General features: G+C 38.7%; 1 protein-coding gene across 1 annotated transcript; it reads left to right on the top strand.

Annotated features, from left to right (window-relative positions):
* Positions 1 to 8,937: 8,937 nt before the first annotated feature.
* LOC102706246 (putative HVA22-like protein g) lies at positions 8,938 to 16,005 on the top strand. The gene is made up of 6 exons (XM_006664291.3): positions 8,938 to 9,110; positions 9,297 to 9,395; positions 12,150 to 12,194; positions 12,282 to 12,345; positions 12,485 to 12,691; positions 15,575 to 16,005. The coding sequence occupies exons 1-6, from the start codon at positions 9,079 to 9,081 to the stop codon at positions 15,770 to 15,772; spliced, it is 645 nt and encodes a 214-aa protein (XP_006664354.2). The 5' UTR covers positions 8,938 to 9,078; the 3' UTR covers positions 15,773 to 16,005.
* The last annotated feature ends 140 nt before the right edge of the window (positions 16,006 to 16,145 follow it).

Here is a 16,145-nt window from a genome sequence, read left to right on the forward strand (position 1 = left end):
TTTCTGATAAATAATTTTATTATTAAACCTCCGAAGAAAATATTTTCACCGTATGAATCTTTTGGCCACGCCACCAACATTAGCGTGACGAAACGGCTTGGCACGCTATTATCGGTGCGCCACTGACATTGGCATGCCACGCCGACCAGGCTGCGTGGCAGCGTTGTTTTGTTATGTCACAAACACTGACGTGGCCAAAAGATACGGTTTTAGAAAAAAATTTGTCCGATGGTTTAGTAATAAAATTACTTGCTAAAAAGGTTTATTTAATAAAAAATTTCCCTGGAATTATACTGATACTAGCGTCGAAGTGAGCGTACTCACTCCGACAGCTGCTGTGCTGCGGCTGCCTGCTAATGCGCTAATGGATGCAGATTTGCAGAGAGCAGCAGGGGCTAGCTTTAATTAGATTTTGGCTCCAACCTCATCATGGTCACTCACAAGCTCCTGCCGGAGTGCCGTGCCGGCCGGCGTCTTTCCGGCCAGCCACCATAGACAGAAGCGCGAGCTGCCATGGCTGCAGCGTTCTGCTGCTGCTGCTGCTGCTGCCACACAAAAGTCACGGATGGTCGGCGCCCTGCCCGGCCCGTCGATTCGATCGAGTCAAAGACAGTACTCACAACCTAACATCAGTCATTAGAGTATTTTTATAAAGAAAACGTTCTCTACCAATTTAATTTGTTAGGTGCATAGATAGAGCGTTTGCACATTAGATTTGAAGTTGTCAAACCTAATATAAATAAATGGCTAGATTTATATTTAGAGAGTCAAAATTAACCATTCCCTGCGGATGCGCTGCCTCGGTCATGGTTAACTTAAACTACATCATCTAATTAAGCTGCAGAGTGGCCTGCAGGCAGGAGGGAGGATGTCATCATCTCCATCGGCCCAGGCTGAGCAACAAGCTTTCACTAGAATCGAGTTTCATCTTCTGATTCTGAGACCCACGGCTGGCGTTGGGCTCAGCTCAGGAATGGAGCGTGCTACTGCTAGCTGCTGCATTCCTCTCTCTGGCGTGCAGCTGCAATCCTTCCTGCGCCGCAGAGTATTTCTTTTTTACTGCCAATATTCAGCTCCGTGGATTGTTAATTCTTGCTGGTTGCTACTCCGTAGCTCAAATATATATGAGACTTTTTACCATTTTACTCTGCAGCATATTTTCTAGTATAAAAACTTTGTTATTTTAAAATAATAATTACGTCAACGTATCAAAATTTTACCTCTGAACACACAGTGTTTTGGGTGCTTTCTCATATGTACTATAATTTTTCCAATATATATGCATACATACGTGTATATGTAATGTTGTGTTTTAGTCATGCATATGATGTGACTTTACATGAGAGTGTACAGTGACATGACGTGTTTTAGCCATGCATGCCATCTATTCCCGTCTCAAACTACATTAAAAGGTTTGAGGTAGTAAATAATTATGAAAAAATTAAAAGGTTTGAGGTAGTAAATAATGCCTTAAACTACAGCGTTGTATTTATTGTAAGTCTGAGGTAGTAAATAATTATGAAAAATTAAAAGGTTTTAAAAGATAGGCCAAGTGTATCATTGTATAAGTATGCAAGTTTAAATTAAAAATATAGATATAACTATGATTTACACTTATAGTTTTTATTTTTGGTATTACTTGTATAAGTTCACTTGCATATCAATATATCTTATAAATTTGTTGGTATTGTTACCTCTATTTCCAAGTTATAATATTTTCCGACCATTTATATATTTATGTAAATCCTAGTAAATATAAATACATATATAAAACATCTATATTGATATATGGATTAATCTAGTTAAGATTAAAATGTATTATAATATAAAACGAGGGCAGTAGGTATTAGGATAGCCTGCAAAACAAAAGGTGGACCTTTGCACTTGCACAAGAGTTTAAAATACATTCCCTTTAGGGTCCCTTTCAATCACAGGAATAAAAAAACAGAGCAATAGGAAAAATATACGATTCTACCAGAAATATAAGTGTAAAACAGAGGATTGTAAAACATAAGAAAAACGTAGGAATGACCGTTTGATTGGACCACATGAAAAACACAGGAATTTGAGGAGAGATAAAGACTCAAAGGATTTTTTCCATGAGGTTCTACCTCTTGTTAAATTTCCTCCAAAACTTATATGGGAAGAGGCATTCCATAGGAATTTCATAGGGTTCATTTCTTTGATTCAAAGGACTTTATAGAAACAATTTCTATAGGAATAAAATCCTCTAAAATTTCTATAAATTTTCTTTGAATCAAAGGAGGACCTTATTTATTTAAGATTAAAATGTATTATAATATAAAACGAGGGCAGTAGGTATTTGGACAGCGTGCAAAACAACGGGTGGACCTCTGCACTTGCACAAGAGTTTAAAAATCCATTCCCTTGATTTGTTTACGAATGAGAACTTTCTTCCTGCTGATTGCGAAACGAATTAACCGGCCAACCGTACAAACTTTTCATGTCGCAGGCATGCTTGCTTCCTGAGCTAACCTAGCCTTGCATGTCAAATCATGGTGTTTATGCCGGTTCACATATGTACACGCAGCGTTTCAATCATACGTGCTCGTGCCCAAGTACTCGCTGGCACTCCATTTGCTTCCTCTATTGCAACATGCATGCTATGCACGGACGTGCATCAGATGTATCATCAGACTATGCACTTCTTAAATTTTCTGAATGTCGTCGTCAACCTGATGATATATGTTTTTACAGATCGATCAGAGAAAACAGTGATCATTACTACGCACAAACTGCTGCAGAATTTCATCCTAGCTAGCTCAGGGTTTCAAGAGCCTCCATCGATCGACAAGAGCATGTTGTTGTTGTAGCCTGCAGTGAAGAATCAATCGAACGAGAATGCAGACGACGAACATCACGACAAGAAGTACTGCACCGGCGTCACGGCCACACTTTATCAAGCACATCATTCATATGGTCGGGACACGATTTAATTAACTGCGTTAATTAATTTGTACATATATAGGTTTTACTGTGTGTCCAGTTATCAATCACATGATGTTTCAGCGAAAATTTCATGAAAAACTGCATGCCAGTCCACAAGAATAGCTCCAGGTAGGTACTGTAAAAACACAAACTTTAAGTAAAAACTCTGAATGCTACTGTAAACGATAGTGATTCGTTCTTTTTTTATTCATCTTCAGAAAATGGGGACTTGAATGTTCTACTGCTCACCTGCCCAAGGTCAAGGACTCAAGGCTGAAGCTATTTTCTTGCACTGGAAATGCACAATTTGGTTTGGCAGATGCAGATGCAGCTGCGTGCCCGGCGCCTGAACCTGAGAAATGATGAGGTTTCACAGTGTTCATCGATCAGTGGCCATGGTTCAGGTGATCGATTGAGAGCGAGTGCCGTTGTAGCTGAAAAGGATGGCAAGAGATCTTCATCACTACTACTACTACTAGAGAGAGAGAGAGAGAGAGACGAGAGTGTTGTGAAATTTTGTCCAAAGATTCTGCTGCTCTCCAACTCAATTATGAGATGTGGCAGGAGGTGGTGCAACTTTGTGCAGCATCTTCAGAGTAGAGAGATAGTACTCCTCCTCCAGTGGTGGCAATGGCTAGCATTTACCCGTTGCCAAATCCAATTCAATGCAATGGCAATTGAGGGGGCAGTTCATCACCCCAACCACCCATATCTGCAAAGAATTTGATGCAGCCAGCTGTAGACACATACTACATTCAAGCTAGGTTGGCATTTCTCTGTTCCAGTAGTGAGAGAGAAAGAGTTCACTGTGGTTTGCTAGTAATAATGCTTGTACCATGTTTTGATCTAGTAATTAAACTGTGAGCAGCTGATCCTAGTTCTTTTCTTCACTTGATTCCCTCGGCCAGTACGTACTGTTGTAATCAACTAACTCTGAAATCGTTCTGAAGAAACCGTTGTAATTAACCTGATCGATTTCCTGTCTGTAGATACTGTTGTGATTAACTAACTCTGAAATTGATCCAACAGTAGAACCATTACATGCTGTACTATACCAGCAAGGTTTTTAACGATCTGCAGCAGCATCTAGCATTTTCAATTCGACTGCCAAAACATGAATGTGATCATTCATTCATTCATTCATATTCATACTTGAGAATCAGATCAGATCATAACTATAACCTGACCCGGTCGTCGTCACGCTGAAAGGGGTGGCCGGAACTGAGTTACTGTTCTTCACGATCATGCCATGAACTCGATCGATATCCCTAAAGCTTTCGTAAGCTAGCTAGCCGGTGTCCATGAATGGCTCCTAAATGCTCAGCTGCAGCTACCTAGCAGCCATGGCTGGCCGGCCGAGCTAATGCATGCATGCATGCATTCATGGCAGGCTGGGCTTTCAGTTTCAGGTCTTCTCCTCTAGCTATTCCAGCAGCTAGCAGAGCAACAATGGCGCCATTGATGACGGCATCGCCATGGGTGAATCCGTGAATGTGACTTGACAGATTTATTATTATCTCCGTACTATAATAACTTCATTTTTTATTTTTCCATACCCAACGTTTGACCATTCGTCTTTCTTATTTGAAAGATTTGTGCAAAAACCTAAAAAAATTAGTCACGCATAAAGTACTATTCATGTTTTATCATTTAGTAAATAAATAAATATTAATCGTAAAAAATTTTTAAATAAGACGAAGAGTCAAAACATTGTATAAAAAATAAAATAATCTTATTACGGGACAGAGGTAGTACGAGTGATGTACATAGCCTGGATTGGGCTACTCGAATCTGAAATGTATATTGGATGCACGAACGAATTGAAGCAGCTTTGTCAGTGACTGAAAAATCAAAAAAAGGGAGCACCTGGATGCATGGATCATCGTTGGGAGAAGGCATCAGCATCACATCACTGCCTCTTACTGACTCAAAGACTATTCCAGCTGTGAAAATTCAGGGAGCTAGCTAGCTGCTAGCTGATCCTTGTGTTTCAGTACACAGGGTTCAGATCAAAAATCATTCAATATATCCCGATTTCGTAAAAACCGTTGGTAAACCGACAAAAACCAATGAAATCCAGATAAATTTTAGTTTGGTTTTTAACTTGGTCGAAAAATAGAGCGGTTCGTGTTTCTGTTGATTTCGTGGAGCCTTGTCCGTGCTAGTCCTACTGGAGTGTGTATGTGCCACATTGGGCCGGCCCAATCGAATTGGCCCGGTAGAAAAATGGTCTGGAAGCTTTGGCCCATCTCGATATGGGCCGTGAGTGGGCTTTGGATTCGGGTATCTCCGGCCCACTAAGGGTTTTATCAAATTATTTTGTCATTAATGTCACTGTCACACGAGAGAAAACGAGAGATTAATGGGGGACGCAGGGTGCGTGCGTGCATGTCCAAGTCAAAGTCAGATAAAGAAATGGAGAGCACGTCTCGTGAGATATTTTAATTAAGTGGATTGTGTTATTTTAGTATAACTATTTGGAGTATAACCGACTAAATTAACTGTTATAAACTTAAAATTTTATTATATATAAGAGTAAGATGGTAATTTTTATATAGAAAAATTTACAGAAAAAATGTGCTTATTCAGAAGCATGAAAAATATGCTGATAAAAATCTAAATAGAAAACGAAACAGGGCCTACGTGGGGGCCATGCTTTAGCTTAGAAGATAGTGTACATGGTGAGATTATTGTGGGTGATCTGACCCAATGCAACACAACTACCATGGCTAAAACCACTCTTGCAAGCAAAGTGGTTAGTTGGTGACTAACAAGCAACCAACAATCGAATTTCACAAGCTACTTTTTGTTAGAAAGATTTGTTTCTATCCGTTTGTACGCTCTTGGAAGCATATGTTTAACTTGGAGACAATACTAAATTGAATTCTATCAGTAGTTGATACAAATATGCTGGAACTGAAATTGAAAGAGATGGGAATTGATGGCTGGAGCAGTTTGATGAAGAAAGATCTCATCTTTTTGCTTAGTCTTTTGCTTAAAATTAAAAATTTAAATTTAGAATGAATTTTAAGGTTGTTTCATCATGATTGGTTTTTCTAGTGTTGCTTTTAGATCACTAAAGCATGTATTAAAATGTTTTATAAATAAATTATATTTTAATCATAATAATTTATTTTTCTTATCCTAATTTTAGTACAACTATGAGGTAGAAGTACGCTAGTGGACTACTACCGGTGGCGTGGATCTAGGATGCAAATGGTAGGGGACTTGTTACTTTCTTCTTATTCTAGCCCTCTTTTGTTCCTCCCCTTCCCTCCCCTCTCCTCTCCTCTCCTCTATTTTCGCATGAGGATCCAACATGTAGGGACGTTGCAGCCCTCGCAGCCCCTACATTGGATCCTCCATGTTTACTGGTGCATACTTCTACGTGATGTTGAGTTGATTTGGATGTTTGATTTTGACCGGTAGATATGGAGTATTGAAGTCCATCATGCTAAGTCCATGTATATACCTTGTGGGTATTATTGTCTCAATATTTTTAACAAATAGTGTTGTTAATTTTTTAAATACATTTTTAACTATTCATCTTAATCAAAAACTTTCATAATTACTATTTATTTTGGTTTGATTAAATATATAACTAAATATATTTTAACCATAACTCACATTTTTATATATTTATAATAACTCACATTTTTATATATTTATAATAACTCAAGTCGAATGATTAAACTCGCTGTAAAAGGAATTCAGTTACCTCACCTATTGAAATACAGAGCAAGCGCTAAATCTACTCGGTCATAACATGCGTACGATTCGCTGTGTCGGAATCTTCTCTGGTTTGGGCCCCATCGAACTATCGAAATGTCCTTGCCACGTTTCCTTTCCAAAAGGTAGCACCTTCAACCGTCAGGGGATCTTCTGTGCTATACGAGGGATGGAACAACGGTGCTCAGGTATAAGAGCACGTTTAATAGTATAGCCAACTACTAGCTCTAATTTATATATAATTAATTTAATAGTTAAATCATACAATAATAACCTCCATACAATAACAACCTACAAAACATATAATACCATATTTCACATGTCATTCACATATTATGTCTTGGAGTACGTGCTGTTGCTGGCTACAAATCTATAGCTCACTTCCATTCTCTCTCTTCTCTTATCTTCTTAAAATATATTTATAGCTAGCTTATAATCTGCTATTATACATGCTCTAAGTGAAGTGTGTGTTTTCTGTCAGCTTAAGCTTTCGATTGAGCCCCCGCGAAAAAAAAATGCCCATGTGAAAAAAGCTTTCGATTGAACAGTTTGGTATTGTTTAGTTTCCATAACAAAAAATTCCATGTTGTCACATAAAATATTTGGATACATATATGGATTATTAAATGTAGCACAAAAAATCAATTACACAGATTGCCTGTAAATTGTGAGACAATTTTTTAAGCCTAATTACGTCATAATTTGATAATATGGTGTTACGGTAAACATTTGCTAATGACGAAATAATTAGGATTAATAAATTTGTCTCGCATTTCATGACGGAATCTATAATTTGTTTTGTTAGTAGACTACGTTTAATACTTCAGATGTTTATCCATATATCCGATGTGATAACCAAACCTAAAAAATTTTCCCAATTAAACAAGGCCTTAATAAGATATCAAAATTAGGGGTCTCAAAGTTCAAATCCTATATAATGCATAATTAATTCAAATTCTGACCAGCACATAATTAATTAAAAATTGTAGGTCAGTTGTATTCCGTCGAGGCTTTGAGGGGCCTTGCAAAAGGGCAAGTGTTGAGGTATACATGAAATTATTCTTTTTTCTTCATTAACTTGAGCTTTTGAGTAAATACTGAACGGTATATACAAGTTGATAAATCACCCTATCAATTCTTCAGAAGAACTCTCCCTCCAACAGGTTGGTTGCCATTGTTGTTCTCCACAGCCAGCGAGATAGCTTATACTATAAAACGGTGCATTTTTTAAAAGTTTCTCTATAGAAATTTATCATTTCATATTTCTATTAATATATATTTATATAGCTATAAAGAAATTAGATATTCTTTTATCTTTCATCTTTAGCTGCAAAAGAACACCGCCTAGTGTTAAAAAAAATATACTAAGAGTATGAAAAGACTGAAAATGTGAAAGGATGGATGACTCAAATGTAAATTGAAGGCTTGGAGCAGAATGTATGTTAGTTTTTATAGTCATTTGGTACCATTTATTATTATAGATTTGTTGCACTACCACATTAAAATTTTGCTAAGAGGAATCCAAGAGCACAACCCCTGGTGTACAATATTCGCATTTAATTGAATTATGTGTGGGTAGGCAGGCAATAATACTACTAAACCATTTATTAATAGTAACAGTTGACTTAGTACATGATACGCCAGCGCATATTTGCAGAGAGGATGGATGATGCGGGTTTATAACAACTAACAATTTATGATTAAAGAACCAAATATATCGAGATATAAAACTATCGCTACCATAGCTTCGTTAATATTTGACGCTGGCTAGTTCAAAATTAAAATACCCAGCATTACATATAAATAAATTGTTTTTTCCATCATTTATTTTTATATACTTATAGATATCAATGAACGTAAATATATTTATTAATAAATGGATTAAAGGGGCTTAAAAAATTTTGCAAAGTCAAAACAAAGCTGGTGAGATGGTCCGAAGCGCCGGTAAATTGGACACACGGGGGCAAACAGAAGCATCGGAGACACGGAAACACACATACATACACTACATACATGGACCCACCTGCCAGCCGCTCGGTCGCCCCCCACACGCCAACCCCACCCCACCCCCGCATCTCCTCGCGTGGGGCCCACCAGATCATACTCAGATAACCGTAGACGCCACCCTCAGCAAAGGGTGGGCCCCACTTCGCAGCCGCCGACGCCGAGGTCCAAGTCTCAGGTCCATGCCGCACAGCGACTCCACCACGCGATCCGACCGGGTCGCTTCCAAATTTTCCCAACTCCGCTCCGCGACTCGTCGTCGTCCTCTCTTCTCTTCAAAGCAAACCGCCGCTTCTTCCACGCCTCGCCTCCGCTCCTCTCCTCTCCTCTCCTCTTCTCCGCCCCCGGATCCATCCCGCCGACGGCCGCGTGCCGGCATTCCGATCCGCCGCCGACATGCTGGGGGAGCTCCTCTCCAGGGTCCTGCTGTGAGTCTCCTCCTCTCTCTCTCTCTCTCTCTCTCTCTCTCTCTCTCTCTCTCTCTCTCTCTCTCTCTCTCTCTCTCGTTCCTCTGTTTGTGTGCCTTCTTCATTGGATTCTCGACTTCGTCGTCTTCGTCTTCGTGGACCGACGTACGGTGGCTTTGCTGATTCCTCGCCGTGGGTTGGGTGCAGGCTGCTGTTCGGGTACGCGATGCCGGCGTTCGAGTGCTTCAAGACGGTGGAGGGGAGCCCCAACGACGCGCGCATGCTCCGCTTCTGGTGCCAGTACTGGTAAACCCCGTCTCCCTCCCCGCCCATCTCATCCATCTCTCTCTCTCTCTGTCTCCCTTATTGGTTGGTTCACCTTTTAACTTTCAATCGAGGTGAATTGCTTTGTTTACTTATTTTTTCCCCTCTCTCACGCCCTTTTGATGTGGAGTGAGATGCAAACTTGGATAACATGATTTTCTGTGATACCATCATGTCAACTTTAATCCCTCCACACCTTTAAACCTTTTTTTTTTCTTTTGGCTTGGTAAGATGGATGGTATTTTTAATGTGTATCTTAGCTAAAAGTTCATGCGCAATCATATTCGCCAACTTTTCTGTTTCCAAGTCTGTTCCCTCTAGTAGATGTGAATTTAGTTATCTAACGTTGTTCGTAATAATGGGATGTTTGGTGAATCATGATACAACGATAATGCGATGTACATAGAATTAGTACCAATCAAGGAGGGCTTTCTCATTCCTCTTTAAATTTTATATTCTTAATGGATAACAAGTTCTATGATTTTTTTTGTCTTGGAAAATTGGGACTAGTTTTTCTTCCAGTTCCAGGATGTTGCCTTCTATCCTGAATGAGGCAGCAAAACTGCTATAGTTAATATTGTTCATACGCTTATCCTGAATCAATGCTCTGCAATGGATTGGAATGGGATGAGATTTTCTTTTTCTTTTTCCTCTGCGTAATATCAATACGTGCCTGCAGTCAAATTGAGTTTGGTTTGCAATTTTGCACCATTACGTGAATTTCAAGGAAAAAAAAAGAAGAATGTCCATGGGACCATCTAATATCTACTTCTAGACAAATGATTACCACGAGTGCGGGAAAAAAATTCCAACATTATTGCTATGAGTTTAAAGCGCCTCACATCATTTCTGATTTAGTAAATGGTCATTGTTATCTTAGTAATCATAATGAAGTGAATTTTATGCATTCTGTTGGAAGGATTACTGGCCCTAAACCTACTATCTTGTTTCCTATCATTATATGAAGAAAGCAAGTATCTTACCCATGACTCTGATTGATTCTTCATCAGCTTATTGAATCTAATTTTTAGTCACTACTTTATGTCTTTGCCATATAATACCATAAAATAGTATTGGTATACCTTCATTGAGTACCTTCTTTAATACTAAACCGACCCATAACCTTATGGACTTTGGATGAGCAATGGAGTATTTCTGACATCTTAGCCTCAGGGTTTTAATTTCCAGAACTGAATGATAGTCCAAGGCTCCCACTCCCTTAGATAGTTTTTAATAGTAACAATGCATCAAAAGACATACCCTTCCTTAAGTTCCTAAAAAAAACTGTTGCTGGTATTCAAGCATTTTATATTTTCCTCGTTCTTCCATTCATCTGGCATTTCAATCCACCTGCATGTTTGTGTACCTAAGATATGAAGAAATGTTTTAGGATTATGTTTATACGATACAAAATGCACATGTCTGTTAGTTGTATGGATGTTAGTAAACTTAGAACAGGGTTCTTTGTGCTTGTTTTCAATACCTGGGATGTATGCTGGTGATTACTAATTACTAGTTGAATGCTCAGCATATCATTTTCGGCTCAGAGTTTTTTGGTTCATCAAATCCCTTGGCTTATTTAACAATATCAGGATGATTGAGCACCTAGTTATTCTTTTCATTGTTGCTGACATTAGATGATTGTTTTTTTGCAAGACAAATGCCTACTCATATGTTATTTTATCTATATGATCCAAAAATTGAGCATCACTGGCCTATCTTAATGACTAACTAAAATATGGAAGGTTCTGATATGCAACTGTATTCATTTTAATCTGCTGAATTGACTGATGTGTAGACCAATTCAAAGCATACCATTGACTTCAATCACTCTGGATGTTACAATATTTTTTGTGTGATTACCTAACACGTGTTTGAGGCTATCTCCTACCATAAAGACACATATAATTAGTGTCCAGAACAGAGAGTTTATTAATGTCTATGCACATGAGAATATGCAATACTTGGCTAGTTTTGAGTTTTTTTGCCTCCATTTGACTGTTATTATTTTGTTAAGAGTTAACTCAGTAGCTATCAATAGTTATTTTACTACCTCTAGTCTTTTTTATATTGGCCCATAGTTTATTAGCTCTTATATTCTGTTTGCTGGAATAGCATGGCTTTCCATAAATGTTTACATGGAAGTTTAATTCAAGAGGTTGTAGTCAACTATGTTTATAACATAACTGTAGATTCTATTCTGGTTTGGGAGAGAGAAGGCATGGCATGTGCTATTACAACAAACCTTGTTATGTGTGATTTTTTTTCATGGTATTACAGTGTGGTAATGATACTCTAAACTGTCAAGGATATATATAGTGCAACATGTTTCAGATAAAATCTATTGTTGAGTTTGAAATTTTCATTTACTTGCATAGTATTCAGTAAATGCAGTGGTACGGCAGAGGATATACTTAATACTTTTAACATTATCAAATCTAGCTAGGTGCTTTGGGCATCAAAAAGAAGTTGACAGTGTGCTAAGTCTCCAGTACTCTAGTAAGCAGTTTAAAGTTGTGCTAATAATAGTAGATCGACCACATCTTTCTAGTTTCAACTCTTTTTGTGGAATGCATGGGGCTTCTAGGGCTGTTAGGTCATATACCACGTCAACATACAGGGTTAATGCTGTCAGTTTTCAGCTCTATGAACAAGAATTTGTTGACTTCTAAATCTAACGGAGTTCCATTTATCCAATAGGCTAACAGTTCATGTCTTGTTTGTGAATGTTTGCAGGATTATTGTGGCCATGGTAATAGCGTGTGAGGGCCTCATCTCGTGGTTAGCTCATTTATCCTCAATCTTTTATAACTTCCAGTGTTATAGATCACTTCTTACTGATGCATCTCTACTATTAATGCATTCCAGGATGCCGATGTATGGTGAAATCAAGCTAGCTTTCTTTGTTTACCTGTGGTATCCCAAAACGAAGGTAATGACATACGCTATTTTTCATCTTTTAATCCTTTTATATCTCTTAAAATCTTCTAGGTGTACATTCCCTTTTCGACCCAAAATCTCCATGTGCATTTTCACCAGTAACACTCATGTCAATTTAAATGCTTCTGTAGGGAAGTGATGTTGTTTACGATACCTTCCTCCGGCCCATTGTAATGCAGTATGAACCAAACATAGAGCAGAGGTTACTGCATCTGAGGGCGAAATCTGGGCAGCTACTTAGCTTCTACATTAAGAACTTCGCCGACAAGGGGACAGCTTTCTTCATGGATGTCCTGCGCTATGTTGTTTCTGATAAAGCTGAGGGATCCAACCAAGAGGTAATGTTATTTTTTCCCAGTCAACATAGCATACACTAAAGTGACACATTTTTATCTTTTGAGGTTCATGCTTTGCCCTGAACTTTAACTCTACACTTAAAATTTCTGCATGAGCTACAGTGTTATCTGATCGTCCGATTAATCGCGATTTAATCGGGCTGATCAGTCCCTTGACCTCGATTAGGCCATTCGTAACGATCAGGCCGATCAGAAACCTGATTGTCCGATTAGCCGACGATTAGGTCCGATTAATCGGGCGATTAGAAGGGGTGGCGATCAACCGATCAGCATGTGACTTTGGAGTTTTGAGTTGGCTGGGCAGTCTTTAGTCTCGTCGAATTTTAGTATGGAGTATGGGACTAGAATTTTAGTCTCTTAGAAATATATGGAGTATAGGACTAGAATCTAGAGTTATGGGCACCTCAAACAACAAAGCTCAAAGGTAATTACCATCTAACCATCAAATAATTCCTCTATTATTGTATTTTATATTGCACAGTAGTACACTGCATATATTGTAGTACTGTACCAATTAGACTCGATTAATCGGTCTGATCGACGATTAATCGGTCTGATCGACCTGATCGGTGCCATGGCGATCAGGTTCGATCAGCCGATCAAACAACATTGATGAGCTAAGTTATCTGTTGCATAAGTTTAGACAACGAGTTTCTTATTTTAGCTGTTATGAGTTAATGGGTTTGATTATGCTGAAATAATTTTGACCATGCATTTTCTCTCATGTGAATCAGTCTATTATTGATGTATGTTCATCTCCTATCCATAACACAACATAAATTACCTGTGATTCTGTGAATAGGGTAATAGAATTTTCTATGCACAAAGCATTGGTTGAATTCTTCTTGGTCAAATTTTAATACCAGTGGCAAGTATTCCTATAGAAAAAAATTACTTCAAGAAATACTGAGCCTTATTTTAATATCAGATGTCAGCATCAGATATTACCAAAAAGTTCCGACTACTTAGCATATGCTGTCAGGAACTGAATAGGTCGTTTTTTACTTTCTAATGAATCAGGCACTCTGTATCTTTCATAAGCAAAGTAACACAATTCAAGAAATACTTTTACTTACTACCAGAAATCCTACCTAAATCACTTTTAACATCAGCAAACTGCTTTTGTTTACCATATGGCTTGTCTCAAAAGGAGTCCAAGGTCCAAATTACTACAAGTTGCTTTTCTTACTCTTTAAGGAAATAGTTATGCACCCCTGTTATCAAAGACTCAAAATACAATTGGCTTCTAAATGACATTTCAGCAAAATCTCACCGCATTTCTTCAGAAAATCTTTTCCTTACCATAAGCCATGACACCAAGTCACCAACTGTTCTTCCCATGTGAAGAAACCTCTAACATGCACCAGAACCAAATGTTCCCACTTATGGGGCTATACTCCAACCCTGCAAAATCACTCCTTCCGCTTTGTTTCCCTCTCATTGCCCCCACTGTGACAAGCAGACAGGAGCATTATCCAATCCGTCCATCCATTCATGCAAGAGGCCTGTTCCTTCTTCCCAATCCCAATTAAGTTCATGGCTCGCCCGTGCGGCCCCTGCCGTTGTCAGCACTCGCTGCTTTCTCTCAAATTGGGCCCTCCGGACAGTGATGCTCAACCAGATGCCGTTCTGCAGGAAAAAAACCATTCTGCAGAAAACGTGGGTACTGTCTGCTCAAGAGCCAAAGATCCAAACAATCAAATGCACATTCTACTCCACAGAAACCAAACTTGTCAGGTTTTGTCATGGTACAACACCTGCCCTGCAATATTGCACTCTCCTGATTTTGCATGGCTGTTCATTTCATTCTCATCTGTTCTATCAAACTCAGGAGTCAATTATTCCAAGACTCTGAACCTCTTGAATGCGAAGTGTAGAAGCCAAAATTCACCCTCCCCAACATATCGCAACCACCTTGGATATTTTAGGAGATAATGTCTACGCGCCGAGCCGAGGACTTATTTAAGGGATGGTGTGTGCTGACCTAGAGCGAAAGTGAAATTTAAAATTTAGTTATTCAGCTAAACTAGATTGAGATAGCTATCATATTGTAAGATGTTGTCACCCTATCTAGATTTATTCATAGATCAATAAATATGTTTTATATATGTGTTTAGACTCATTAACATCCATATGAATCCGTATATCGGATGGGCAAAACATCCTATAATGAGAGAAACATATAGGTTGGTCTATCGTTGCAGGTTGTTTACACCAGACTTCCCAAAATATGATTTCTCCAAAAACTATCTAATTCAGTATTGCTTAGACCACTTCTTCTGAGCTATTTGTTATGTATATAACATACAATACTTAATTTCTTCAAACAAGTATGTCATTCACCAGCTTTCATCTGCATGCATTTAATCTAAAAAGAACAGGACTAATGGCACTAACTAATCAGCACATGCCATGTCAAATTGGTCGGGCGGGTGACACTAGTGGTTGTGTGCCTCTGTGATCTGAAGACGGTCCTGCATATTACAAAGCTCATGTCGAGCTCCGACAAAGCTGCATCAATACAGCCTACGTGTCCACCATGTGCACCCCCCATGTGCACGAATCACAACGAATATAATGGGGATGCACAACGGACTCTGGAGACGATCTGCACCCTCTTTCTTTTCGTTTTTTTATATGCTAAAATTTAAATTTTTAATCTTAAAAATAGTTGATTTGGGGTATTTTTAACCAAAGTTTATTTTTCAGCCTTTGCTTTTAGATCATTAAAAATACATATATAATAATTTTATTAATAAATTATTTTTGATTTGCAAATTGTTGTTATCACTGAACTGAACACCAAGCAGAGCATACATACATTGACAGTGTTTCTGATTATCTTTTGTTCTTTTCATGCTGCAGCACCGCAACAAGAAGTCCGGCGGCTGGAGCCCCTTCGCGACCAAGCGCCGGCCACCGTCGCCGCCGCCGCACGAACCCATCTTCGACAGCAACCCCGAGGCCGCCGCCGTCGCCCAAGTTCTCAAGGCCGCCATCAACAACCCCAACCCCAGGGCGCCCCGGCGAGGAGCTCAGAATGGCAAGCATTACTACAACTAGAGAAGGTCCAGCAAGCAACTAGCTCTTACACCAGTTTTAGATGAAGATGATGATGTGACTGTGTACATAGAATGATTCAAAGAGATTAAGCAACAAAAAAAAACAGAGAGAGAGAAAGATAAGGGATTGAGATTGGGGTACATAACAAAATCCAGCAGCAGTATATCAAATGTGAAACAGATCGATGTGCATGATGAATGAATGAAGCATGTTGTATGCTTTGGTGATAAAAATCGTTTTTTTTTCTCTCCAATAATTTAACTTTTTTTTCCCTTCTTCTTCACATGCTTGTGTTCTTGTATCCTTGGCATTATTGCATCAATCATGAGCTCATCACTCCAAGAGGGAGACAAAAAAAAAAATCAAGAAATTA

The sequence above is a fragment of the Oryza brachyantha genome, chromosome 12 (genome assembly GCF_000231095.2).
Source record: "Oryza brachyantha chromosome 12, ObraRS2, whole genome shotgun sequence".
Classification (NCBI taxonomy): Eukaryota; Viridiplantae; Streptophyta; class Magnoliopsida; order Poales; family Poaceae; genus Oryza; species Oryza brachyantha.

Bases quoted from the DNA above. Each gene is read 5' to 3' on its own strand.
- LOC102706246 (XM_006664291.3), top strand. From the start codon at position 9,079: ATGCTGGGGGAGCTCCTCTCCAGGGTCCTGCT. The intron at 9,111-9,296 runs GTGAGTCTCCTC...GGTTGGGTGCAG, and splicing joins CTCCTCTCCAGGGTCCTGCT to GCTGCTGTTCGGGTACGCGA. The intron at 12,692-15,574 runs GTAATGTTATTT...TTCATGCTGCAG, and splicing joins CTGAGGGATCCAACCAAGAG to CACCGCAACAAGAAGTCCGG.